Below are 27931 nucleotides of genomic sequence, written 5' to 3' on the forward strand. Positions count from 1 at the left end.
AATTCCTTGAGGCAAAGCCGACTTTATCGCGAATGTGCACCAGAAAGCTGCTGAAATTCTTGTTCTGTCAAAATTTTCCCAGAAGAGCCGCATAAAAATTGGCCGCTAAAACGACTCCATCGTCGCTCCAAGTTTCATCGAGCTATCATAATTACCTAATTGACAGTGAACTTGCAAACGTCACAGGGTTGCGGTCTGCTGTCAATAAGTATAGATGGACATCTACGGTAGGACTATGGCTACAGAAACGGTTGTGACCCCAGTTCTATCGAAGCCGCTAGGACAACTCTCACTGCGGCTTCCTTTACGTGTCACAGGTACGCAGTTCATAGCGAAGCTGCTAAGATTGTAGAATTTCCGTCTTCTGTCAACACGTGGGATATCTATGTGAGGGAAATGGGCAGAGCCATGCTTGTCTGCTAGGATAACAGCCTAGTCATTCCAAGCTTCATTGGGTAATCACAGCATCTTAGCCACTACCGTTATATAAATGACGAGAATAATGAACACGTGTACCTCCTTGACGCATTTTATACAGCTTCGCTCGCCATCCATGTTTAGAGAGTGGAATTGGTTCTTCTTGCTTATAACCATTATTGTTGTGGCCATGATTAGATGCAACCTGTCGATCTTGGAACCAAGTTCAGTCGGTGTCCTTTAATCTGGCAAACGTTTTGTGGCGGACTGTGCAATAAAGTGAAGAAGACAGCTGACTGTGCACATTCCTGTCCGGGCAGAAAACGATATCATAAACACCTTGAGAAATTCCTTTGCAGCCAAGTAATGCACACCACACACTCTGCTGGCACAAAGACATTTGTATTTATTGCATCACTTGTAAGGGAGTTCAAGTCAGCCTTTTTTTTTGGTGTATAAGTCGTACACGTATAGACAGACATTTTGTGCTCGCAGCATGCGTGCAGGCCAGTCCACGGTGGCTCACACGGTGACATTCATTTTACCCAAGCCCAAATGTAATGCACTGACAAAGAGGGAAATGATGAGATAAGAACTTGATTTGAAGCTGCAAGCACACGCGCTTTAGCACACTTATGCATACTCTCACAATTGGCCACCCAAAACTGGCCACGGAATCACACCTCGGGCAAAAGCGATCACATCGGACAGCACCTGCTTGGATAAATTCGCACCGTCGCGCCATCATGTATGAGGGATGCGCTGCTGGCCAGCGAGAGCACTCGGCGCTCTCCTTGCATAAGTAGTTCGTGGGTTTCAGGGATTTTGTATAGCTGTTGCACGGACTTGGACGCTGAAGTTTGCACGAGGGAATCACTTGCAAGCCTGAGCGCGAACGGCGAGATTCGGCCTCTGTCACTCGCCTTGAGGGTTCAGTAATGAGGCACACGAGCATAGGGAACTACATCATGCTTTTATCCTGCCTGTAACCCAGAAGGAATACGCATTGCTCTTCCCCCTTCCTAAAGCACAACTTCCCTAAACGGTGCTGAAATAGCTTTCAAGATTTATATCGCTCGGTCGAACGTCGGTCAAACAGTTTATGTTTGTAGAACCATCTGGCATCAAGCTGGAAACTTTCTCGAGTTGGTATAGCCCAGTTATGGTTACAGGATCTCCAGCAGGAGTAGATCCACCGCCATACAGTCTGAGGGCGGACACGTTGGGCTATTCCTTTCCTTTAAAGCCGTCCTAATGCCATGTGGCCTGGTTGGCGCTCATTTTGAAGGCTTCTCAGTCTACTGGTCACCAGACGGCTCCAGCAAAAGAGTTCAGAGCAAGGAGCGAGGCTTCTCTCTCCGTGGTTTAGATTGTGTGTTAAAACCGCAAATAACTCGATTGTCTTTCTTTTGCCTTCAGCTGGAGGCTGCCCCTCTTCACATTGGATTTCATTCGATGTTGTAAAATGGCATCCGAGTCTGATGTCGTACAAAATACTACGATTATCTGATCCGCCATGACCACGTCAGATTCCCCAATATAGACAGAACCGGCGCATTCTTTTCCAGAAAAGAAGCGACCATAATAAAAGTACCATGTCAATTGATCAAATGATTGGTTCATTACATCGGCCACATGAGATTGTCTGCTATGATTGAGCTAAGTTAAAGAAGATTTGTCTTAGCTTGCAATTCACACCCGTTCATAGGCCTCCCGTACGTACAGGGTGTTGCGACGATAATTGGAACACTTTAAAAATTTTTCCTGAGCGCACCACCACTCTGTTCGCGCTCAAACTTGCCATGGAGGTCGCATTTTGTGATCTCTTTTGTTTAATACCGGGAACACCGATGGTACTTACCTGTGCATTCTGAAAATAAATAAAAACGATTTTCGCCTCTGGGGAAATGGCGGCTGATTTGGACGTGCGAGCCAGCGCAAGTTGATGTTGGAACGACGGAACCACCTGGGGTATGCAGAGCGATACGCACGTTTGGGATTTACGGTAGGAAGGAGCGAAATGGTGCAGCAGACGATCAGAAAATGCACCCAGGAATGAGCTAGCAGGCTCGCACGTCCAAGTCAGCCGCCATTTTCCCATGGGCGAAAATTGTTTTTATTTCTTTTCAGAATACACAGGTAAGTACCATCATTGTTCTCGGTATCAAACAAAATAGACCACAAAGTGCGACCTTCGTGTGAAGTTTGAGCGCGAACAGAGCGGCGGTTCGTTCAGGAAAAAGTTTTAAAGTGTTCCAGTTATCGTCGAACCACCCTGTACATGGACGCAACAGGGGCACAGCGAAGCGATAAAAGTGCATGGTCACTCTGACCCTTCCCACCTTCATGTCGCCCATTTCTATTGTCCTACCGTACAAAGCCCACAAGTGGTTGCTCCTTCTACAAAGGTTGCCTGTCGGCAGAGCACATGGTGCTTCGCTTCCTCATCTTCACATGGGAAGGTCGCTCTTTTACGCCGATGATGATTGGCCACGCAATGAATGGCGCTTTGGAAGCGGCCACTGAATGCCGGCCACCCGGCGTGCCCTTCGCCACCAGTGACTGATAAGAGCGGGCCACTTGCGTAACGAGTGCGGCGGAGCCTTTGCCCGAGCAAAAGATCCCCCACTGCGGTGCGAACGGTGCGAACCACATATACTAGACGGAAAGCTGGCGCCACTGTCTGGGGGGAGCCGCGATTCAGCGAGCCGTTCCCCGTTCTCCTTGGCATGGTTCAAAAACAGGCTGACAAGTTGGCTCTGGCTGCAGAACAGCAGCAATATTACTGTAAAATATTATTCAAATTTGTTTCGTTATTATAAAATTGAAGCTCCAATAAATATTTATTTGTTAGTGATTATTAAGAAGCTTCATGCACGATGAACAAGAAAAAATGTTACCCTTTTTTGTTGATTTCGGCTTCGAGACAAAAAAGAAGCCATATGTCTAGCTAAGCCAAGCAGGCGAGGAACGTCGCTAGCTGCAATGGCGCCACCCACGGCGGCTTGCGATTGCAGTGCCAGATTTCCCTTTCGTGCATGAAATTCTGCGGTGCGAACAAGCCTCACACCCTGCAGGCGCAGCCGCACCTCGATCCAGCCCCTGCTGACGCTGCAGTGACCTGGCTGCGTCTTCCGAGCGCGGCGTGCCAGTTGCACGACGTCCACTCGACGGAAACGGGGTTCGCTGCACTTCTGTCGCAACCATGTAAATGCGGCCATACTCTCATCACCGTGGGGAGTAATACATTTAACTGATATGGAGTAAGCACCTGCACGCTTTATAAACTCTTGTCCCATACTGGGAAAAATCCAAAGGGTCACAAATTAGTTTTCCTAGTGCAGTTCGAGGCAGTTTATGCCCACAATGTCAACAGCCGGATTTCAGCAAGTCATCCCAAGCACACGTTAGAAAACAATACGACGAAAATTGTGCACGAATGCCACCCGCATAATTTGGGGGTGTCCGGATACGTTAATGGTAGCCTATGCTCGTGGCAACGATGGGGAGCGAGCTCGGTAGATTGAGAGTAAAATGTTTCACAACAAATCCGCGGGCATGGGTTTGTCGTGAAACCTTGTGGCGGTAAAGATGGTATTTCGCGGCTTCCCTGCGTATCGGGGCCGCGGGTGGGAAAGCCGCCTTGCCGGTTCTATTTAACAGTTATTTATTCAACTGCTATGAGATTATATAGACTCGTGCATTTCCCCCTTTCTTGCCAACGCCGGTAATTTTAGTTTTAATTTAAACTACGACAAAACGATCTCAAAACAGAAAAAGGGGTTCGCTTCCACGCGGAAGTCAACTTAATTCATAGAAAACACGCACAGTTCGTTGAAGTTAATGCACCGCGTGTGTTGAAATTTCTCAATTGGGACACTGACATATTATGAATCATTTCTGAACCAGTGTGCCCCATTTTCGGGCACTGCCGTGCGGCGTAATTCACGTAGGCCACACTGGTCGGTATATTATTCCGAAGACCCTTCGTGCCTCCACGATGCGCATAATTAGATGCGAAATTGGCGTGCATGTGCTTCGCTGGTGGCTGCTCGAATCATGGCGGTCTTGCCACACCATCTGCAAGTTTTGATTCGCGAAGAAGAGCTCTAACGAATGAATTGTCTGGTGCTCTCAGGCCATTGTTCCCTCCGCGTCTCCCCATGCTGCGTATGCGCTGTCTTCTTCTTTCTGTTCCGACCAGCCCCGCTGTCTGCAGCCATGCCAGTCATGTCGGAATGGAATAACACCCCCCTTGGGAGTGTTACTTCCACTCCTAAGGGGGTGGAATAACACCCGTCTTGGTAGCCACGGTGCGACGGCAGCCACTGCCGCCACGTATACCGAAAACGAGCAAAAGCTTGAATCAGACGTGCTGATCACGTATAATTGATTAGTATGGCCTAGGGTATGCTATAAGGCGCTGAAACATTGGCTCTTATCACTTGGGTAGATCTATACAATGAGGTGTAATCGCATATAATATGTGTATATAATATATACCAGAAGACAACTCGGATGTACATACATCGACAACAGCAATGCTCACAGCAGGCTGAGAGAACAGCAGTTTAACATACATATACACAACAGGGTAAAAGGTAAGCATGTATAAAACAGCGCTGCAGAGATGAAAGACATTGGTTTCAAGGCGAAGAAGACCTGAACGGTGGCATACTCGCTCCTACTTTTTTCTTAGTGCGCACTGCGCGCCAGAAGGAGAGAAATTAAATTGCATGCATTTTGTTTTTGCAAAGACCGCCTGCCAGCCGTCTTTCGTGTTTGCGTCAACTTCGGCGTCCTCCACTGACGTTCCGCGTTGAGGCAGCCAGCCCCCAATCACCGCAGGCAGCAGGCTCGCAGTGTTGAACTTGAGCATGCCAGGCGGTCTGGGCAGCCTGCCAAACGCGGTCCGTTGGGAGGAACGCAAGAGCCGGTTCAGGCCAGCGGCGGTGCCGGGTTCCGCCACACGCCCGGCCCCTTCGCTATCAAGCAGGCCTTCGCAAGTGCAGAATTCGATGATAATACGTGCGCTGCACATTTGGACGAGGGACAGGGAGGACAGTGGAAAAGACAAAACCATGCGATGTTCCGCACCATCGTATGGTTTTGCAGCGCACGTTATTATCGAATTCAAGACTATACCAACTAGCCCCTAAACATGCCTCTATTAACTTCACAAGTGTAATTTGGCAGGCTGTTATAAGCACAACGACGCTACAATTGTGCAAGGCGACACGGTTGCTTTCCTATGATTTGGAAAAAAAAAAACTGATTGTGCCCACTGGAAGTACGGGGGTCTCGGCGCAGATAGTTCCTTTTTTGTACGGCGTTACTTTCCGCCAGCGGGGTATAAACGATGTTCGAAACAAACCAGTACACCGAAAGAATCCCCGTGCATTAGCCGCTGAAACCCTTCGCTCGACAATGCACTGGTTTACAGGGCATTTGGCCCGTTTATGTCACACGCGGCCCCGCAAAACGCAGCCGACATCGAGGCTTGTTTTGTCTTTCGTCGGCCAGCTACCGTCCAAACTAATGGAAACAAACGACTCGGGAGTTTCGTAAACCGTTGAGTGCAGAATCAGTCGAAGTCGTCCGGAACGAGCCCACTGTGCACACCACCAGGGTTCGCAGTAGAGTCGCATAGCCAGCTGCAAATGGCGGCTATAGTCGTTTCGACGAGACTCCCGGAAAAAAAGTCTGCGACTGCTTAATTAATCTCTGAATGAAAAAACCAGCCCGTCACCGGGATCACCACGGCTACATTACCTTCGTGATAGTCTTGCGGAATAAAACTAGCGTGCATCGTTTCGAGCGAACCTGTATATGGCTCTTGGGCGAGATTCAACTTTGAGGGCGGGTTCCGGCTGCGCACGAGCGGCCCAAATCGCTACCACAACTCCGCCCACAGCGGATTGCTTCCGACCGGGGCAGGGCTACGCCACGGCCTTTAGGAGACCCGCGCCCGGCCACGACCTCTCGGTTAGCATCGAGCAGAGTCGCGTGGAGTGCAGGTGAGGGCTCTCGGAGGGACCCGAGTCGCGGTGCAGGGCGGACTGCGCGCGTCCTTTTGGCCGCGGCGAAACACACTGGCGGCAAGCGAGGCGCTCTTTCCTTCTCCACAACCGGTCCCAAAGGGTTCGTGCGTGTTTCCACCGCTGCCGGACCGGTTGGCGGAGAGGGACAAAGAGTGCGGAAACGCGTCGTTCTCCGCACGTGTCTGGCGTCGTACACGCACCCGCGTTCGTCGGCGAGGCTGGGGTCTCGGGAGAGGAGTCGTACACGGGATATCGAGGAAAGGCGTCGAGTTTTTTACTACCTTTTGACTTTTCTAATTAGGAAATTGGGCACGTGACGCCAATATGAAAACAACGACGTGGCCAAATTTCCGAGGAAGTCTACTGAGAACACATGTCGACATGGAGAGGAGAATCGGTGTTGAAGCACTTCCCATTACTAACGCTAGCAATAGCGAATTCCTGGGGAACTTTCTGTAGTGCAGATCTTACGTGCACAGGTCTTACGTGCACACTAGGCCCGATGCATTTCCCATCTTTTTGGTGTTCGCATAAGTTCAAGCTGATTCCCATCCGATCCTGTCCACATAGTGCATGGCCGGAGATCTAAAAAGACAACTGAAGGGCAGCGCTTCTTGCTCGAATTGTTATGGACATTACGAAGCTATGCACCCAAGATCATCACAACGCCGTGGACTAACAGCCGCACTTTGGACGCCGTTTTCGGGAACAGTCCGTACTGGCTCCATCGCAGCGCCTTCTATGGGTAAGGGGAGATTGGAAGCGTTTTTTTTTCTGGTGCAGGACATCATAAAAACCAGACACCCGACATATTTCACCAGACTTGGTGACTTTTTTAAGACGAGTGCTAGCTGGAAAGCAAGTTACGGTTGGTGGAGAAACAAAAAACTGATTGCTTAGCGCGCTGTCGGCACTGCCGGGGAGCGTTGTCTCAGCGAAACGATTGGCTATGCGCACGCTCGTCCTTCTCGTGTGCTACTTGGCTATAACTGCTTAAGAGGTACTAGACAACGCTCCAGCTGTGCACTCTCTTGGAGGGGATCAGCTACACATTCAACTACCGCACCTACGATTTTCTTACCCAACTTGCATTGCTGGAATGCCTCGATGTCAAGGCAACTTGCGTTACAACTACTGACGTAATCTGCTGAAGGCAGCCGCCATTGCACGGGCTAAGCCCAAATACGCATGCATTGCAATGAATCGAAGGACGGCGTCTGGGTAAACAAACATTAATTCCAAGTTGCATGTCGCCGTTGTCGAGTTGTGGGCGGGCGCGCATATGAAAAAGTCAGTCGCGTCAAACTAACCTGCTAATATGTTGCACCAGCGGATAGCCAAGTACCCCAAAACGTTTGATTTTCCCAATAACAGGGGCGTTGTCTGGTCTTTCGACCTCCAAACACAGACGCCTTCGTTTTTTGTCTTTACCAGAAAAACGGCCGCCACGGCTGGCATCGCACATGCTTCGCTGCTCTTAAAATTCCGACAGAGAAAACAAAGAAAAGTGGACCGGACTCAGTCGCGGCTGTCTCTTCCCGAAATCTGGGACGCCGAACTCCAGACGCGCTGCATTTTACCTTAATCATCCGTTGCTGCGGGAAAGATCTTTCACCCTCTGTCGTTTCAATAAGTAAGCCATCAGGAAGTCCCAAATCGTAAATTTAGGACAACCGAAATATAACTCAGCGGGATTTTGCCACCGCCATCATTTTTGTCGACAAATCTGGAGTGCTTTCTCCTTGGTGGAGTTAAGTCAGATTGATAAAGTGCTCAGGAGTCCTCGATGACACCAGTTAATTCATTTTAAACGTGGGAGCATAATTTAGCATTTACAGTTGCGACAACTCGCACAATTGCTTTGGCAGCCGTAAACACGCGATAACACTGAGAGCCAATGAAAAAAAGTCTCTGTACGGGCACAAATGTGGCACGAAATGTTCAGGCACAATTTTTTAGCTGGCGGTACCCAATAAAAGTCAGGAATAGGGCACCAGAAGGGTACCGTTGGTACACGAAGCGAAAAGTAGCGCTTTTGCAAATGAGACAAAAACTGAAGGTGAGCGCTGTTTTGAAGGAGGCAACGTTTCTGCATATCTGCACGGAACTTGCTACAAAATAAGGCTTCTTTGAGGAAGTAGCGACATAGGAGCTGCGCTTAGTACCCGTAGAAGGAGGGGCACCCCGGGAGACGATTGAAACTCAGCAACCACTGGTTTCGAAATGGCGAGAACAAGACCCGTCGTCACAGCACCACAGTGCAGGAACGGCGTCACTATAAGTGCAGGTGAACGAAGTGAAAGCACCCGTCCGGTACAAAACCCGCGCAAACAACAGCCAGACAAAAAAAAAGTCAGCTAAATAGTTACTGCCGCAAATCTGTCTTTTCTAAAAAGGGTTGACGGAGTCCGATGTAGCGAATCGACCGCCCAGAAAAAGAGTGTCTAGACAGTGGAAACATTTGAGACTTAAAGGCTAACTGCACTCACATTTTACCTAGACCAAATTTATTTTGAATGTGTAGTACGTACCACCAAATCAGCTGGGACACGAGCGGTAACCCCGTGAAACTCGTTAATCAGTCAGAAGCGTTTAAAAAGGCTCCACCGAAGACCACGCTGAACCTGCTGGCGGATCGCGTAAACAGCTATGACGCGTCTATGATGCTCCGGACGGCCGGGGCTTCTTCCTCTGGCCAATCACGCAGCTCGAGAACCGGTCGAGCTCTTCACGCAGTTGCTGCTCCGTGCGCGCGTAAAAATTGCGCGCAGGCTTGCTCCCAAGCTGTTGACCATTCGACCGCTCTCTAAACACGCTCTTCTCAATTTCCGTTTCAAAATCGACGATTTTTGTTGTTCGCTTGCGGTGTCCATGCGCGTATTTCAGCTGTTATAGTTTGCATCTTGCTTTCTTTTTCGGCAGACTATAAGGAAATTTAAGAAGGCGAAATTTTGAATGCAGTTGGCCTTCAATTGTGGCATGCCACCGGCACCCCTCACAGGAGCGCCAGGTCTCTCGTTTCCCTTCAGGCGCCGCCTAACCCCGTCTGTCTTTCGCTTTTCGGTGACGCTGGAGGGAAAAAGTGGTGCGCATCTGTCTTTGATCGAACTATGGTCCAGCGAAAGTGACCGCCATTTGATCGCAGAACCACAACGGTGCAACGGGAACATAACAAGAGGCAGTGACGGTGCCCCTTATTCCAGCCACGCGGCTCCTCAAAGTACACAGTGCCGCGGTGATTCGCGAGAAGCGCACTGAGGACCCCGACGAACGCACTGCTAGTAGCCTCGCCCTGACTGGGTGCAATGCTCTGAAACAATCCGGCCTGAAAGTAAGCTGAAAAGGAGGGGCGCACAGCACTTGCTACGACATAAGGCGTCACCTGGGCGAAGATCATTACAGCCCCCCCCCCCTCAACCCCTTATTAAAAATCTAAAGAAAACACCCCTGGAGTCGTTAGCGGATTTGAAACTTCCCGCTCTGCCTACGCCCCGGCCCGCCCCGGCTCGGCTTGGCTCTAGCGAGGCTCGAACGTCTGCCGACGTGCTGGCCGTCAAACGGCGACTGCCGACCAATACATTCTTACACCGCGCTGCCGACCAACAGGGGTGGAAGCATTTTGGGCAAGACGCATTACTGGTCCTGCTGGTTGGCCGGAATGGCCGGCAGGGGCTCGGCAGTGGCGGCGGCTGGCTCCGCGGGGCCGGTGAGCGTGCTCTCGAGCTCGTCAACGCTGTTGTCCGAGAGGTCACTGCGCATGCGCGAGTAGTAGCGCACATGCTGCGTCATCAGGCCGGCGTCCTCGCCGCACTCGGGCTTGGCTCCGAGCAGCCACGCCTTGAACAGGCCTGCATCGAGGAAGAGAATCGACAAGGCCGGATGAAGAATGTTGGTTCTCTATTTTATTGCGGAAGCATTCCTTGCTGAGTACCCTGCAGCACAGACGGCGTAACGCCTTGCATGGCACAAAAATGAGTTTTGGTGAAGTTGACATATTTCATGGCTATATTGGTGTAGATGTCGATTATTTGCAGAAGAAAAAATAACTTTAAATGAAGAGAGGCAACGTAGGAATGCTTACGGTGACATGGATTGACGAGATAGATTTTATTTGCCTACACAACTTTCGTGCCGATGTTCTTGCTAGTCACTAGGACATAAGTGCTAGTGAAGGTCCTGGAACCTGGAACGTGTCCTGGAACCTGTCCTGGTCCTGGAACCTGTCCTGGAGCCTGTCCTGGAGGTCCAGAAACCTGTCCAGGACCTCTGGGAGCATTTTGACGCCCTTACAGTCCCATACCACGTGGGACAGGGTGCTAAGCGTCCCGCAACAAAACTTGCAGTCGTAGGTGACGTGTGTGGGATGGATCCTGTGCAGCTGTGTGGAGTTTGTTTAGAGCCTTCTGAGCACGGCGGCTTTTTACTTGTTCGCTTCGGATGGGGCGGCTACGTTGACGGATGGACTGTGGGTGTTGAGTACCTATTAGGCTTACATACCAGTGTGAGTGGCGTCGATATTGAGAGACAAGCCAAGGACATACGGCAGACGCCTCCGATACGGACGACAGAGGGCGTTTATTCGGAGCGGAGCACAGTACCCCGGGAATGATGATGTGGATGGTTAGCAGAAGCAGATGAGGTATGACGTGATGATGATAATGGTAATGAGAAGTTAAAGTGCCAGATGATCTACAAACAGCGTAACAAGTAACAGATGTAACAACTAACACATATTTCCGTGTGATCTTGTTCAGTTAGCGGTAGTCAACACCGAACCGTCCTTCCTCTTCACTAGAACAACTGGAGACGACCAAGAATCGGTGGAAATACTTTTCCTCTCAAGCATCTCGGCGACCTTCGCAGTTATCACTTTCCGCTCGGAAGCGGACACGCGATTAGGGGTGCGATGAGTGATTCGAGACCCTTCACTTTCTATGCGGTGCGTTGCCGCGGAGGTACAGGGGGCGTCGAATAGAATTTTGCTTGTGCAGGAGCTCCAGTAACGAGTTGGCCTCAGACGGGGAGAGGTCTGAACTGATTGTGGGGGCAATGACGGAGTCAGCAGGTATAGAATTGGGACAGCGTGAAGAAGATTATATGGCACAGAGAGGGAAAACACAGGTGGCTTCAGAGTGGGGGGCAACGGCTCCGACTGTGGTGCGGTTATGTAGAACAACGCGTTCACAAGTGGTGTTAACGACGGTGAGCAAAGCAGTTCCATTTAAAAAGCGCACAAGGCTTGTAGCGATGACGAGACCTTTGGGTAGAAACCGAGAAGGAACGGTGAGGACGTCCCCATCGGAAAACTGGTCGCAAATGACGGAGATGATTGTCTCACAGCCAGGGTTCCCAGCGTGATTAGAGCTTGCTACCAAGTACGGCTGCGGGGTCTCAGGCATACTTGTTTCCTTAAGTTATATGTCGGAGACGTGGCAGGAAATACTGGCGAATGTCCCAGCCCAAAATGAGCTGATGGGCCCAATTCGATAAGACCGCGCACTGTATACGTGGTGCCGAAGTCCATCTATAAAAACCCGCACTTTGCAATATATCCGCTTGGTTTGGTGGCACCTTGGATGCATAAAGAGGGTCCAACGTACGGGGTTTTAACTTTTCGCAGCCGTGAACACAAATTCCCATCGATCACCGAAATGCTCGCTCCCGTGTCAACAAGCGCGTCCACGATAATCTTCTACTTCAACTGCCAAGGCGTTCGATGGTCTCTCTGGAGGTGTTGTTAGCTTCCCCGGTAGTGCAGTTTTTCCTCGAAAAACTGCAGGAGCTAGGTTTCCGGGTTGTAGTCAGTAGCGTGAATAGCAGGACGGAGCGGGGACAACGAACGACACGACGTCGAGAGCGATCGGCGGCGTGCTTGACGGTCACAGGGAGGAGGGTAAACCGATCCAGAGGGCGGCGATGGGTGTACGCGGAGGCGAAGCATAACCGCGACGCCGATAGCCGGAGTGAAAGCGGGTGTAACCGCGTTCAAACGGAGCGTAACCTCTTCGCTCGCCTCGCTGACGCGGACGGCAGAAACGAGAAATGTGGACTCGAATCCCGCAATAGAAGCATCGCTTATAAACCGTTGACGACCCGGCCGCATGGAAGAGTAATGGGCGGGCGGACGAGCTGCAGCGGCGATCGCTGTGTTGACGCAGTTTCGGCCTGCAAAGGTGGTCTTGCCGCTATCGCCAAATAGGACGGCGTGGAGAGGGTGGCAAAAGGAGAGGGCGTTGGTACATATCCCGTCACTGACGAAAGCTCCTCCCTGACGATGTCGCGCAGCCCAGGCGGGCTAGTGTGGAAGTGATCATGTGGCGAAGGAGGGGAGTCACGGTGTTCCCGGATGATAGTGCGTATCCGAGTACGCAGGTCCGAGTCCCCAGGTGCCTGAGTGGCCCAAGCCTCCTGGGGCAGACCAATGGACTGGAGCTGGTCCAGGCGCTGGCAAGTGGTGCGCACATCGCTAACGCTGGCAGGATTCTGAACAGCCAGGGCACTGAAGGCAAAAGGCGCGATGTCTTTCAGAATTTGGGGCGCCTTATCAAGCTCGGGAATGTTTTCATCTGCGCGGCTGCACAGGGCGAGGACGTCCTCAATGTACGAAGCATAGGTTTCGTCGGGACGGGGCGCGCGATAACCCAACTTTTTCTTGGCGCCATCGGAGCGAGCTAATGGGGTGGCAAAAAATCTGGCGCAGCCGCTCAGTAAAGGTGGTCGAGTCCTTGATGGTTCCCTCCTGATTCAGGAACCACGTCTTCGCGACCTTTCCGTGGAGAATGCCACGTTTTGTAGCCGTGAAAACATCGTGCCACCTATTAAATTGGCTCACGCGATTGTACTGGTCGAGCCAATCATCGACGTCTCCGCCAGGGAGCCCAAAGAATACAGGAGGGTCGCGCTGGCGGCCTGTCAGCATCCATGCAGAGGGCGTGGAAGCGGTGGGTTCCGAGGTGCTTTCTCGCTGCATAGGTGACTCTCCCAGAAGGATACGTCGACCGGAACGGAGCTCCAGGGGTGTAGCTGGTAGCGGCGGTGGACGGGGCCGAAAAGCAACTCCACCACTTGAGGGACACGCCAAGGACACGCGTCTGCTGTCTGTCCTTGGCGTGTTTATTTATTTATTTACGTTCCTAAAGCAACGTCGATGGCAAGTGCTTTCGCATCCGTACCTCTTGACCCCCATCCAGCGGACTGCCGCGTGCTGCCGAGGTTTTTATCCATAAGGCTCGAGCTGGAGCGGCACTCACCGATGACGTTGTTGCTAAATGGCGAGCCTACATCCTTCATCGAGGACGCCAGCAACCTGAAGACGTTGAGCCCTCCCATACCGACGTCACCTGTCGAACATGCGACCTGGGACCCACTGGGCGACCTGGGGCCCACTATGCAGCATCTTGTGTGGGAGTGTCCCGAACTTGAGACTATCCGCGCGCGCCATCGCCACCAAGTTCCGACGCACGAGTACTGGATCTCGCCACCACAGCTCACGCGCGCAGCCCGAGTCCTGCGTTCCCTCTGGGACTTCGCGCGCGAGGCTGACCTTGTGACCTGTTACAGGTGGTAACTGTCCTAGGCAATATTCCCCTCTCTGCTTTTCGTTCACCAGCATTCTAATCTTCTTTTCGTCCCCTCGACAGCTTCCTCTCTGATACCCTTAAATACTAGGGCTTCTGAAAGCCCAATATTCCCTTCATGTAGATTTGGATGGATACCCTCACATTCTAACACTATGTGCCGCATAGTTCCTGTTTCTTTTCCGCAGACCATACATACCCCATCATTTTGTGAATACTTCCCCACAAAACTCTTAGTTCGCAGGCAACCTGCTCTAGCCTCAAAAAGCAAAGCACTGCCCTGGGAATTATCGTAGAAATTTTCCTTTCTGATGTTCATCTTCTCAGCCCTGTACATCTCTAATGACGTTTTAGCTTCCATTTTTTCCCTCGATTTATTCGTTTCAATCTGCCTTGCCTCTTTTTTGGTTACCTTCGCTGTTTTGGATTCCCCACTGTTCTTTCCGTATTTCATCGTTAGCCTTCTAGTCTTTCTTAACCACTGCGTGTCCACGCTTTTCAAGTATAGGTACCTAAAAACCTTAGCTGCCCACCTTCGTTGATCCATTGCCCTCAACCTCGTCTCAAAGCATATTTTACTCTGAGCTTCTCTAACTTCAAACGACGCCCAGCCCATATCTCCCTGAACTGCTTCGTTAGTTGTTTTTCCATGCGCGCCTAAGGCCAAACGTCCTACAGTTCTCTGGTTTACTTCAAGGCCTGATAGAACGTCTGATTTTAAGCAGAGTACAGCATTCGCAAACGTGAGACCCGGAACCATTACTCCTTTCCACATTCCTCTTACTACTTCGTATTTGTTATACCTCCACAGAGCTCTATGCTTCATTATAGCTGCGTTTCGCTTTACCTTAACCTTAAGTTGCTCCTCGTGAGTTCTTAAGTAGTTATCCCCTTCGTTTATCCACACTCCCAAATTTTTATATTCCTTCACTCTAGGTGATTCGCCTTGCAGGATAGACACTACATCGGTGGTAGCGTCATTGAAAACCATTATTCCTGATTTTTCTGCACTGAAATTTAACCCGAGGTCAGTGGCTTCCTGGCCGCAAATATTTATTAGCCGCTTCATATCGGTTTGGTTATCAGCTAAAAGAACAATGTCGTCTGCGTATAACATTCCCGGAATATGCTGTTGTACCACTTCGCCTTGCAGCATATGGGTTAGGCTAAACCCTACTTGACTTTCTTCCAGTTTCTTTTCTAACCCTGCCATGTAAAGCATGAACAGTATTGGGCTCAAAGGGCATGCCTGTTTCAGTCCCCGATGGATGTTGACCTGCTGGGCGCATTTCTGTCCTTCCCAAGTAAGGTGCACTCTATTGTCTTTATAGATTGCTATAAGGAACTGTACTAACTCGTCATCTAATCCCTGGAGTTTCAGAATTCTCCACAGCCGTTCTCTGTTTACGTTGCCATATGCCCCTTTAATGTCCAAGAACGTAATCCATAGTGGTCTATTCTGTGCTTTCGCAATTTCAATGCATTGCCTTATCACGAACAAATTGTCATCCAGTCGCCTGTCTTGTCTAAATCCATTCTGAAGTTCCCCAAGTATTTCATTTTCTGCCATCCATGCTTGAATTTCTGATTTTATCGCCTGCATTACGAATCTATACACCACTGACGTTACTGTGAGTGGTCTGTATGAATGAATACTGGCTTTGTCTCCTCTGCCTTTATATATTAAATTCATCCTACTTTCTAACCAGTCCTCTGGTATTTCTTTGGTTTCTATCACCTTATCTATTGCCCTCATAAAGGATTCCTTACTTTTAGGTCCAAGTAGGTTTATCAGTTGCATTGGTATACCGTCCGGGCCCACTTCTGTCTGCGGGGAAACCTTTTGCTCTGCTTTTTTCCAGTCAAGGTTGCTCAAACTTATTTCCCTTTCAGCAGTCTTTTGTGGCGCTGATGTTATCGGTGCAGGTTTCCCTACCAGTATTTTCCTAAACTTCTCACTAATCACTCGATGAATATGCGCCAACGCGTGCTCTCTTTCTAAATGTTCCCCCTCCTCATCAATCAGGAATTTTTGATGGTTATCGTTTTTTGAGCTTAGTGATTTTACATGGTTCCAAAACTTCTTGGATGCGCTTTTGTCCTTCTTCCGTATTTCTGCCATCCATTGTTCGCTTTTCTGCTTGATCTTTGCTTGCACCATTTTCTACACTTCTAGTTTTTTCCCACGGTAGACATCCCACTTTTCCTTCACTACCTCCGGTTCCATACCAGTTCTTTTTGCTTCTCTGTGTTCTCTCGACGCCTTTCTTCGCTGGTCAATATCCTCTTTTATTTCCTTATTCCACCAGCTTCTCGGCTTTCTCTTCCCTTTCCATCGGTTTCGTTCCTTTGCTTCATTCATCTTACCCTTTATGAACGCAATCATTTCGTCCTAATCCCAATTTTTGCCTGAGTATTTATTGATTTCATCTTCCAATCTATCAGCGATGATCTTTAACTGCTTATTATTCAAATTATTTCCTCCTATTGTACCTATTTCTGCATTTGTCCGGGTTGCGCCTCCAAAGTACAAGCTAAACCGCTTGTGGTCGCTTCCTAGGCTGTCTGTTCCGTTTTCATCTATCCTCATTTCCCTCAGCCTTCTGTTTCTGTCTCGGATACTAAACTGTAGTCTATGCTGGACTGTCTGTTACCGCTTTCCCACGTTATTTGTCCGTCACACTTGCTTTCCGTGTTTACTATTACAAGCCGGTTTTCCTGGCATAGATCTATCACTAGAGAACCGTTGTGGTCTGTGTATCCATCCAAACCTTCTATATGGGCATTTATATCTCCAACTATGATTATTTCACCCGAATCTTTGAACTCGTTTATATCTCTTCTCAAACAGTTTACCATTTCCTCATTTTCCTCCCTAGCACTACTTCCGGTCCACAGATACACCACTCCTAACCATGTATTTTTCCCCTCTATGGTGCCTCTAACCCATAGATGCTCTTTACAACTTTCATGCACTCTCTGCCAGTCGGTCCCTTGTTTAATGAGCATGCCAACATCTCCCCCTTTCTTCATTCCTGTGGTCCTGTTGCACCCTTCCCAGACATAATTGTCTATGATAGGTGGGGCTTCTAGGTCCCGGAGGTGAGTCTCGGCTAAAGCGTACACGTCTATTCCTTCCCGTTCAAGTTGCTTTTGAATTTCCACCCACTTATCTGGCTTTCTGCCTCCCTGCATATTTATGTAGCTGATTAACTATTTATTGCATTCGTTTTTCCCTTTCCGCTTACGGGGTCTGGTTTTGTCTTTTACAGAATTGTTTGCTCCATTGTTTCCACTTAAATGGCTTCTGTCAACGTTCTCAGTTACGTCCGTAGGTTCTCCGTTTAGCTCTAGGCCTGGCTGCCTCCCAGCGTTGAGTGTGCATGTGTCTCTTGCTTCCCCTTTGTCTCCTAGTTTGCCTTCCTTAGCTGCGCGGGGCCCCCTAAAAAAGCCACCGCTCTCCCCCCTAAGCGCCACCCCACCTTGTTTCCTAGCTTGGGGCTGAAGTGAATCCCGTCCCACTGAAAAGCTTGCCTATGTCGGATGCTGCCCACTGCCCTGTTCACGTCTATCACTTCAAGCCCAAGTTCCCTGCCGCACCTCACGATCTCGCTGTTAGCAGCGAGTACTACCCGTTCGGTGTGCACGCCCTGCTTCATCACCTCCGGCACGGTGCAGACTGCAATGCGCACATTTGGCGCCGTCGCCCGCAGGTCCTTTACCCCCTTCGCTATCTCCTGGCCAAGTTTTCCCTCCTCTCCCTTTAGAACATCGTTAAGCCCCGCGGCAATCACCACAAGGTTTCTAGCTTTACTAGACAAGGCCAGCTGCCCCTTCGCTGCAGTCATCACCGTCTGCATCGTTTGACCTGGAAAACACCCCCCCTTCACACGCTTATCCCCCTTTACCCTTTCCACTATGGCAGCGCTGCTCCTCTTCATGTTAGAGTCACCCGCAATGATTACCACGCTATCATCTGCCACGTGCCGCTCTTTACTGGTACCCGGGTTATCGACTGGTTTTGCTGTCCTATCTTGCAGCACGTGGGAGTAGCTGTTGCTTATTGTTGCTTCCACCCCCGGTGTCACCTCGGCGCATGCCTCCGCTTCGCTGCATAGGCCGAGGTGGTCGTCATTTGTTGGCGAAATGACGCTCCTTTCTAGCTTCCTCTCAGCTGCTTCTAACTTTCCCTCAACGGCCCTCCGTTCATCGCGTTCGTTACTCAGCGCTGCCTCCAGTTCTGCAACCCGCTTAGCTAACCCCGAGTTATCCGCTTCTACGCGTTCTAGCCGCGACACCACTACGCATAACCGACACGTACAGTGGGGTCCACTGTTAAAGGGAAACAGCGAGCGCGTGGCCACTGCGCTCCGCGAAGCGCCGGCGCCGAGAAGTGGCGAGATTCGGAGACAGCCGGCACAGGCGCATTGACTGCACGTGGAGGGAGGAGCGTTCTGTCGTCTGCTACGGTGCTTCGCCCGGCCGCTCACATCCTTCCGAGTGCGGAATCCCTCAGCTGTTGCAAGCTGAGCGGCGCAGCAGAGCACCGTAGCAGACGACAGAGCGCTTCTCTCGCCTCGTGCGGTCAGTGCGCATGTGCCGGCTGTCTCCGATTCTCGCCACTTCTCGGCGCCGGCGCTTCGCGGAGCGCAGTGGCCACGCGCTCGCTGTTTCCCTTTAACAGTGGACCCCACTGTACCTGCCCCTTCGTCTGCCTCGCCGCCATCCCGCTGAAACTCCTCTGCGTCTACGTGCCGCGGACAGCTACCACACTGTACCAGCTGTCTACGCGTCATCTCGGCTGAAACCCCGACACAACGAGAAAGAAACCGTGCAGGTAAATACTCAGCTTCGGCTGTCCTCCGCTGTATCTGCCGTTTCGCTGTCCTTCACTGTAGAAACACGCTGTTGTCGGAGCACCAGAAAAGCACGTCCGAACAGGTCGACTGCGCACTGCGCTCTCTCTCTCTCTCTCTCTCTCTCTCTCTCTCTCTCTCTCTCTCTCTCTCTCTCTCTCTCTCCTCCCTCCCCGTGTGTGTCCGGTGTTGTGGTGGTGGCAAGTGACTCCTCCACAGAGTGAGTGTCACCTGTCTTCACCATCGCCCGATATATATTGTGCCCTTAATTGTTTGTCAGGCTTATAGCGTGCGGTTCCTTCACGCACTTGTGTGGTGTTTCACAGGGTCCACATATATCTTGCCTCGTCTTCTTTGCTGTGGACTTTTGTGGGAACCTTGATCTTGTCTTTCCTTCGCCCCGTAAGGCAGACTGGGTGCATGTTGCGTGGCTATTTGCATCCGTGACGTGTTGCCTTGAGGCGGGGGGATGCGTAGTTCTTGGCTTCGTACTTGGCCGGCCTCGTGAGCCACTTGATACGGCTCGCTCTGTACGCGCCGTGACGAGCTCCTGCCCCGCCTTGTGCACCCCCGACTGGAGAAACTTTTCAGTCGAGATCTTGACGGACAGCCCCACTGCTAATTTATCCGTTCGCAAGTATATTGTGCCAGGTATTTTTACTTTCGGCGATTTTTAGTCCGACAGATAAATTTTGCCTTCTTACCACCCGGGATTCTTCTCCGAGCAGCGGCAGCGTCAACCATCTATCCGTAGCTAGGTTTCGAAGTGAGCGATTCAGCAAGGATGAGAAGTGCACATCCACTTGCAGTGACACATGCGTCTCCGCAAAGGGCCGGTTACCCCAGGCACGGCCGGCCTGCCCATTCACGCGCCGCCAATGGGCAGGCGCGTGACAGCGGAGTTGTCAGTTGCCGCCGCTACTTTCGGCGCGGGCGCCACACATCGGTGATGGCTCCTGCGGCCCTCGCTTCGGGGCGCCTACGGAATATCGACGATCATCGTTCCTTTGAACGCAGTTCACTCGCGTTCTAACACACGTATCTGGAAAATATTAACACCACAATTTACGGCAAAGATATGTCTTCAATGTCTAAGAATTTCATCTGCTTGATGGCGGTAATTCTTGCTTGTGGTTTAAAAAGACGAGTGCGATGCGGCCGCTCCCGCAACCAAGTTCTCCCCATGTTCGGGAATATGACTGTACCACATGTTAGAATCCACATGTTACAATGTTAAACACCGGTTTGTGCTAGAAAATAAAACTCCATTACTGCTGCCATTCACCATGCTAATTGAAGGACAAGTTTTAAACGGCCGTGTTTTAACCTTGCCAAACACAGGCTCAGCAGCCCCATGGTTGTCTCATGTTTGAATTCAGGCAGGGTAATTTTACCCCGAACCAAATGTCCTCAAGTGCCGAGAAATTGTAGAAGGCCACACTTATTAGTAAACCGATTAGTAAACTCGTTAAACAGGGACGTAAAATGCTTAGATGCGCTGCGTCCCTGATTGCTTTGAGTGAGAGAAACACCTGTGTACTATCGGTAATGTGTTTGTGATTTGCTTTCTTCTTTCCGTATTTCGTTTGAATCGTGGCTTGATTTCGAATGTGCGGTCGAGTTTCCGGTATGTGTGAAATCTGATGTGCGAAGTCTGATAGGCCGCTTGGGTGGATATTCATAGATTTAATAAAAACTGCTTTGCAGTGAGAACTTGTGTATTTTTGCGTGATTCTATGTTGTCTAGCATTTAAGCTGCTTGTAATAATAATAATATTAATAATAATAAGCCTTTATTCGCATCACGTACATAACGCATACATGACGCTGGAGGCCCGCGGAAAAAGCTGTCATAAAGGCAGCTTGACAAGGCCGCAGGCCCCCGAATTAGCAGCTTTAGGCAGTGGTCAATAAGATCATAAAATGGAACATAAAAAGTATAAACGATATAAAACGCACTCCAATAAAAATTGGGGGGGGGGGGGGACAAAGCGAAGCAACACATTCAAATTTACCGGTATGGCATTACAAAACTCGGGAATACAAGCCACATGTGCCGAAACATGACACACGTATAAATAACATCATATCAAACAGTTCACAACAAATTACGCCGGTAACAAAGCTAGGTGCACAAATGTTTCTTTCAAAAAGACACTTTCATTCTGACGACAGTCATGCAGTTAACAGTTGTGCAGCAAGAGGTGCATACATATAGTAGCAAAAAGACAGGGTTGATGAGACGGTTTCCCTGTTTTCGTTTTTCAGTTTCCAAAGTACTCGCGAAGTTTCCTGAAAGTAATTTTTTCGAGTTCGATGTTTCCCGTTTTTCATTGTGAACAGCACCGAATTAGCTCAGCTTCCAGTTTTAATATTCTGTACATGTTACCTCCAGGAGGGTTGAACCGGAATTAACACGGGCAAGCAACACGGTTGGCAGGATTAATGTGGCTTGCAGCATCGCGCGTCGGCGACGGGCGAGGGCATGGAAGCGAAGTTTACGATTGCCGCTTGTACTCGCGGTGGGGTGCCGCGTATCGGCGCAGGCTCCGGTTTGGGCGCGAAAAGCAGCAGCGGCGGGAATGTTGAAGCTCGAGTGAGCGCTTTGAGCTTTTCGTTTCGCAGAATTCCGCACACTGCGCGTGTAATATAGCGTAGTAGTGTGCTCCTAGCTATGAAATTGCCAAAACGGCTGCGTGCCGCGATGCAAGTCGAATTCCTCGAAAACCGCGGACGTCTGCCACCACGAGTTCCCAGCCAAAGAGCGACTCCGACGCCTCGCTGCACAACATCTCCCGTCAAGGCATCAACAAGGGCAGCCAATGGAAGCCCAGCTCCAGATCGGTCGTTTGCTCGCTGCACTTCAAAGAGGATGACTACACGGTGGGATTGAAGCGCAAGTTGTCTGCCAACAGCTGTGTCGACAAGACTTCCGTCGTACCCAACGTGCATGCAGCCGGGAAGCCCAAAAAGGAGGAGGGCGCTTGTTCGGACGCTGCTCGAGGCGTGTGCGTCGGCATCTCAAGTACGCAATCAAGGGCAAGTGAGCACAATGGTTGCAGAAAATGAAACTATTGAACGTTCAATTCTGGGCCTAACTGGTAATGAAGAAAGAGATCAACCGCACTCACCGACAGAGGCAGACCCAATCCTGTACGCTCTCACGCACATGCGATCATGCGGCCAACGTAATTTTGAGATTCGAGAATGCCAGACTTCGTTCGATCGGACAGGTTTTTTCGATAGCACCAAGATAAATGCCCGCCGCCTTAAAATGAAAGCAGACTAAAGGAAAAATCACAAAAACTGCAAAAACGCTGCGACGAATTCCGCGAACAAGTGAAGAAGTTCGAGGAGGATCGCGCTGTACGGCAGTTCGACACAGCGGACAAATGTGTAAGCTCCTTTCAAACACCGTATTCCGACACCTCGCAGACTGTCCGCTGATGTGGTGCGCCAGCAACAGGGACCCGTACCACTGTCATGAGATGTGCGAAATTTTCTTGAAAAAGCTATAGGCCGCTTCTTGCCAACTGACTTGGCGGTGTTAATAGATCTTTGGAGAATCTACTGAAGCTTTCGCGAAAACATTTCTCGCCAAAGGCTTTCCGCTTGTAAAGCCGGTGAACCATAGGTGAAGAGGACTTACATATTTTCTGACAAACCCAATAAATCCCCTTTTAAATGTTGTATTAAATTTACCTCTTTATGTCGCCGTGATTTAATACAGTTTCATTTGCCTTCCAACTGTATATTACGTTGTGCAACTAGTGTAAATCAAAGAACGACTCCAGCAGTATTACAGCATTCCAACTGCATCCGGTACTCATTTCCGTGTTTTGGTTCCCATGTAAATAGTGTTCTTGTTGCAATAAATCAGTTCATAGTTGCGTTCGCTCAGTCAACTTCATTCGTGTGTCCTCCATAATTTTGTGTATCCTGTAAGCTAACGCACAGTCTAAGAATATTTACAAAGCAAATGAACCAATGGACCCTAAAAGGTATTGTGAATATTCAAATTTTCTTTGAAAACGCAGTTAAAGCAACGTGTGAAAATATCCAGTCACATTTGTCAAGTAGTAGTAGTAGTAGTAACTTTATTTTGCCCAAAAGTTGTGGTAATTGCACCACTGAGCTGTTCGCTCAGTCATATAGACAGCGGGGCTCCCGTTGTTTTGGGAGCTCGGTGTCTTCAGCCAACTGGGCGAGGGCTTTTTGCACGTGGGGAGCTGGGCTAGAGATGGCAGCCTCCCACTCTGTTAAGGATGATATGTTATAAAGGATGGGATGATTTCTACGTGATGCGGGTATCAATGGACATGACCAAATGATGTGGTGAAGTGATGCGCGTTCCACAGAACAGAAGGGGCAAGCGTCCTTATATTCGCCAGGATATATGATGGACATGAGATGTGGAGTGGGGAATGATAATGTTTGGAGCAGCCTGAGAAGGACTGCATGCCTTCGACTGAGCGATGGATGCGGTGGTGGAAAAATCGCGCAATCCTGGCGGAAATGGTAAAGTTTATCGCCGAAAGTATGGAGGCGGTCCTTTAGCCGAAAGGTACCGGGATATTGTCAGGGGTCCTATGAGGCTCTCGGCGAACCATATCTCTTGCAAAAACACTGCGCTAAATTGAAATTACGAAGACGAAGGACGGCGGAACACAAGATGCACACTTACGAAAGCACAATTGCGCTTTCGTAAGTGTGCATCGTGTGTGCCGCCGTCCTTCGTCTTCGTAATTTCAATTTAGCGCAGTGTTTTTGCAAGAAATAATGTACCAACTAGCCCAAAAGCGAGCTCTCATTGAACCATATCTCGAGCAGTCTCATTGGCTCTCTCATTTCCCATCAGGCCAGAATGTGCCGGTGACCAGATGATGTGGAAGGTCCGGCTATTAGGTGTGGGCCCTTGCGAGAGGGTTGCCAAGGTTCTAGATGATACCCTGCCGTTTAAAAAATTTATTAGGGCCGATTTAGAATCGGTTATGATGTTAAGATGCGGAGACCGGCTGTGGGCTATGGCTAGACCGATTGCCATTTCCTCTGCCTCTTTGCAGGAAGTGCAGCTTACAGATGCTGTTGCGATGGGGCTCCCCTTGGAGTCGACCACCGCTACCGATGCGTTCCTGTCTTGATATGGGGCGGCATCGGTGTATACCACAGGAGACCCCGGTGGGTGTCGCTTGGCAAGGGCCTTTACTCTTGCCTCACGGCGTTCCTTCGTCCAGGGGTGCATTCGCCCAGGCGTTGGGGACACTCTGATGACATTCTTCAGAGGAGACGGAATGGCAACAAGTCTTGTGTAGTGTGGAGTTTGTGGTACCAGGCCCAAAGATCTCAGGATGCACCGACCGGCAGAGCTGCGAGAGAGCCTCTCTAGCTGTGCGGTTCGCTGTGCCTCTATGAGTTCTGATAGGGTATTGTGTATCCCGAGGTGCAGTAGGTTTGCAGTTGATGTGTGTTGGGAGAGGCCGAGCGCTCGCTTGAGTGCCGTACGGATGAGGCTATCAACTTTCTCCTGCTCCGTCTTCCGCAGGGTGAGAAACGGCAATGCGTATGTAACGCGCGAGATGACGAAGGCCTGCACTATATTTATGAGGTTGGACTCCTTGATGCCCTTGGGCCTCGTCGAAACCCTGGAGATGAGTCGGGTGGTTTGATATACCCCCTTCTCGATCTCTCTGAGTGCATCTGTATGCCGGCCATTAGCATTTAGGCGGAGTCTCAAAACCTTTATGGAGTGAACTATTGGAATGTTGGCTCCGGATGATGTGGTTACGGTTAATATGGGTGGGCCTTTATGATTTGGCTTGTAGATGAAAAGCTCCGATTTTTTTTGGGGGGGAAGGGGGGGGGGGGGCACGATAAGCCGCGCACGGCTGCGTACTCCTCAATGGTTTGGGTTGCCCGTTGCAGGGCTTCCTGGATTTGGCCGTCGGAGCCTCGAGCCATCCACAGGGTGATGTCGTCTGCATAGATGGAATGATGTAGGTAGGGTATGTCCGAGAGAAGGGCCGGAAGGTCCCTCATGCCGAGGTCAAACAAGAAAGGTGACAGTACCGATCTTCAGGGCGTTCCTAGGCTACCCAGTTTAATGGGGTCCGATTGGATGTTTCCGAAATGAAGGGTGAGTATACGAGATGAGAGGAACGATTTAATGTAGTTGTACGTGCGCTCTCCAAAGCCATTCTTGTTCACCATCTGTAGTATGGCCGAGTGTCACACCGTGTCGAAGGCTTTGGAGATATCTAAGCCGAGGATAACCTTAGTTGTGTGTTTTGGCGCGTATGCCGAATCCGAAATGTGATGTTGTAGTTGCAACATAAGAATAGACGAGGGCGAAATCCTAGCATGGTGTGAGGGAACAGCTGAGTCTACTCGGCGCGTTCCGTGAGTCGGGTCAAAACAACATGCTGTAGTAGTTTCCCTACGCCCGATGTTAGGAATATGGGTCTCAGATGATCGATGCGTGGCGGTTTCCCAGGCTTTGGGATGAGTATGGTCTTGGCCGTTCGCCATTTTTCCGGAATTTTACCCTGGGTCCAACATTCATTAAAAAGTTCCGTGATTCCAGTGATGGATGAGTCATCCAACTGCCGAAGAATCTTATTGGTAATGTGGTCAGGGCCAGGGGCCGACTTAATATTTAGCTTACAAATGGCAGCCTTCACCTCGGCTTCTGTAAAAGGTACATCTAAGGCGGCGTTGGCCTCTCCGGTGTATGACGGGTGTTCTGTTGGAGGCCTTGTGGTATGTACTTGTGTAAATATGTGGTGAGTGCATGTCGCGTCCCCGGATAGTTGTGTATCAAAAGGGACACCGTTTGGTTGTGGGACAACTTGGTCGACGTCGGATCAAGAAGGTGGCGTAAGATATTCCAAGTCCTTTTGGTACTAAAAGTGTGATTTAGGGAATCACATAATGACTACCAGTTTTCAGATACCAATCTGGATGCGTGATTCTCAATCTCCCGATTAATGTAAGCTATTTTTCTGCGTAGTCCACGGCTGTGTTTGTGGCGGATCAGTCTGTTTTTTGAGGCTGTCTCTAGCCTGAATTAGGTTGGACAGACGCGAGTCTAGGCTGGGGTCTGATTGTACGATTTTAGTGGCTTTTGCGACCCTGCTGCGTAACTCCTTCTCCCATTCTGAGAGAGTGTCGAGTGTAGGTGTAGTGTCTTGTGTTGTTTTACGAAAGAGGTCCCAGTCGATGAACGTGTTTTCTTTTTTGGGGAGATTTTAGGTATGCAGGTACCTCGAGTTGGATGAGCCTATCATCACTGCTGAAGTCCTGCCCAGTGTTAGCCCATTTAACCTCTCCTGTTATGTTTTTGGTGAATGTTAGGTCAGGTGTCGTATCTGCAAAGACGCTGTTTCCCTGACGTGTGGGAAACAGGGGGTCGGTATGTAATGTTAGGTGTTCATTTTGTGCAGCTTCCCACAGCCGGCGCCCTTTAGGTGTGGCTCATGGGTAGCCCCAAGCGGAATGCTGCGGATTAAAATCGCCCAGGATGACTGCGGGTTGCTTACCCGCTGTACACAGAGCTCCATGGATTAGGGAAAGAAAAGAGTCAGAGTCCTTTTCCCTCGGACTGCTGCAAATATTTAGAACAAATAGGCTGGTCCGCTGATTTACGTTTGTGACAATTTCGATAATGTGTGATCCACCTCGCTGTCTATGCCCTGTTCTTGCGCTATCACATTACGGCGAGTAAGTATGGTTGTTGCAGGTGGATTTCGGGACTTAGGCATGAAAGTTTTGTAGCTGGCTAATTTGGCTACTGCGCCAACTTCTTGTAGGCAAATTACGTCAGGGATCGAACCCACAAGATTGTTTTATAAGGCCTGCTGAAGGATGCCCCTCTTTCGGCGGTATCCTCTGCAGTTACACTGCCAAATGATGATGTTATTCAGCGCCATGGTCTTTTTCGTCTAATAATGAGGGGCGATTGTATGGTTTGGATGCTTTCTTAAGAGACGGTCGAGATTCTATTTCTGCCAGTCGTGCTTCCAAGGCTGATAATTTCGAAAGGATAAGATCAGCCTGCGCTTGAAATGGTTTGTAGCTAGGGCTGATGGCCTCCTTAACCTCCTTAGAAATTTTCTCAATGCCTGCCATGAATTCCACTTTTGTGACGTAGATGGAGCTACAGCCCGATTCCTCTTTGGGGGGACTACGGAGGGAATGTGATGCAAGGATGACTTCGCTTTCCATGGGGCAGTTGTAATCGCTATCTATGGGGCCATTGATATCAGCCACGTTTGCGTTGGTGAGTGTGGCTATCTGTTTTTGTAGTTCAGCTACCTTGGCGCTAAGCTTTTCGTTTTCTTCCAGGGTGTTAAATAGGAGTTGTTTAAGTTCAGTTACCTCGCTATATGACGATGGTGGTGATGTTCGGGGAGCTACCATCTCAGCCCAGCTCACCATTGCGGATGTTGAATTGTTGATCTTCCGGGAGGGCTGCTTGGGTCCGTACGCAGGGCCCTATGCACGGGTAGCGCCAGGTTTCTCCTCCGTGCTAGCAGGTGGATCAGCAGCGGCCCTCTGCTTGCGGAAGCCTGGCGGCGTTGTCTTCCCACGGGGCGCTGATGGATGCTGGGCACCGTCTTGCCTTGGTATCTGGATATTGGATGGCTTGCTTGAAAAAGACGGTGGCTTGAAGCGTCGCGTGCAGCTTTTGTCTCCAAAAGGGTGGTCTCCTTTGCAGAGGGGGTATTTAGGCGTGCACGAATGTGGGTTGTCTTCTGAGGTATGCTGCCCACATCCCTGGCAGCGGCTGGGTGTCGGATTCGGGCACACGTCAGCCCTATGCCCCACTGCTCCGCAGGCAAGGCATGCTTCCGATTTTTGCTTGTGTATGTAGCAGCGAAATTCCGCTCCGCCGTAGTATATAAGGAGGGGGACTTTAGGTCCGTCAAATGCGATGAGAGCGGTGTTTGTCGTTCCCATACGTCTGGCGCGTATTGCCTGTGGGTTAGCAGAATTCACGACGTTATCAATGATGTCTTGCGGTGTGTCCTCGGGCGGAATCCCG

At 50.1% G+C, this 27931-nt stretch overlaps 1 protein-coding gene across 1 annotated transcript in view; it reads right to left on the reverse strand.

Annotated features, from left to right (window-relative positions):
- Positions 1–2258: 2258 nt before the first annotated feature.
- LOC144158132 (major facilitator superfamily domain-containing protein 4A-like) overlaps positions 2259–27931 on the reverse strand; it is a 692369-nt gene continuing 666696 nt past the window's right edge. Inside the window, exon 11 of the mRNA XM_077688787.1 lies at positions 2259–10306. Within this exon, the coding sequence (XP_077544913.1) occupies positions 10092–10306 (215 nt within the window). The 3' untranslated portion in view covers positions 2259–10091. The remainder of the gene's footprint in view (positions 10307–27931) is intronic.

This window comes from Haemaphysalis longicornis, unplaced genomic scaffold, assembly GCF_048455015.1.
Source record: "Haemaphysalis longicornis isolate Haplotype H1 unplaced genomic scaffold, Haemaphysalis longicornis Haplotype H1 scaffold_10, whole genome shotgun sequence".
Lineage (NCBI taxonomy): Eukaryota > Metazoa > Arthropoda > Arachnida > Ixodida > Ixodidae > Haemaphysalis > Haemaphysalis longicornis.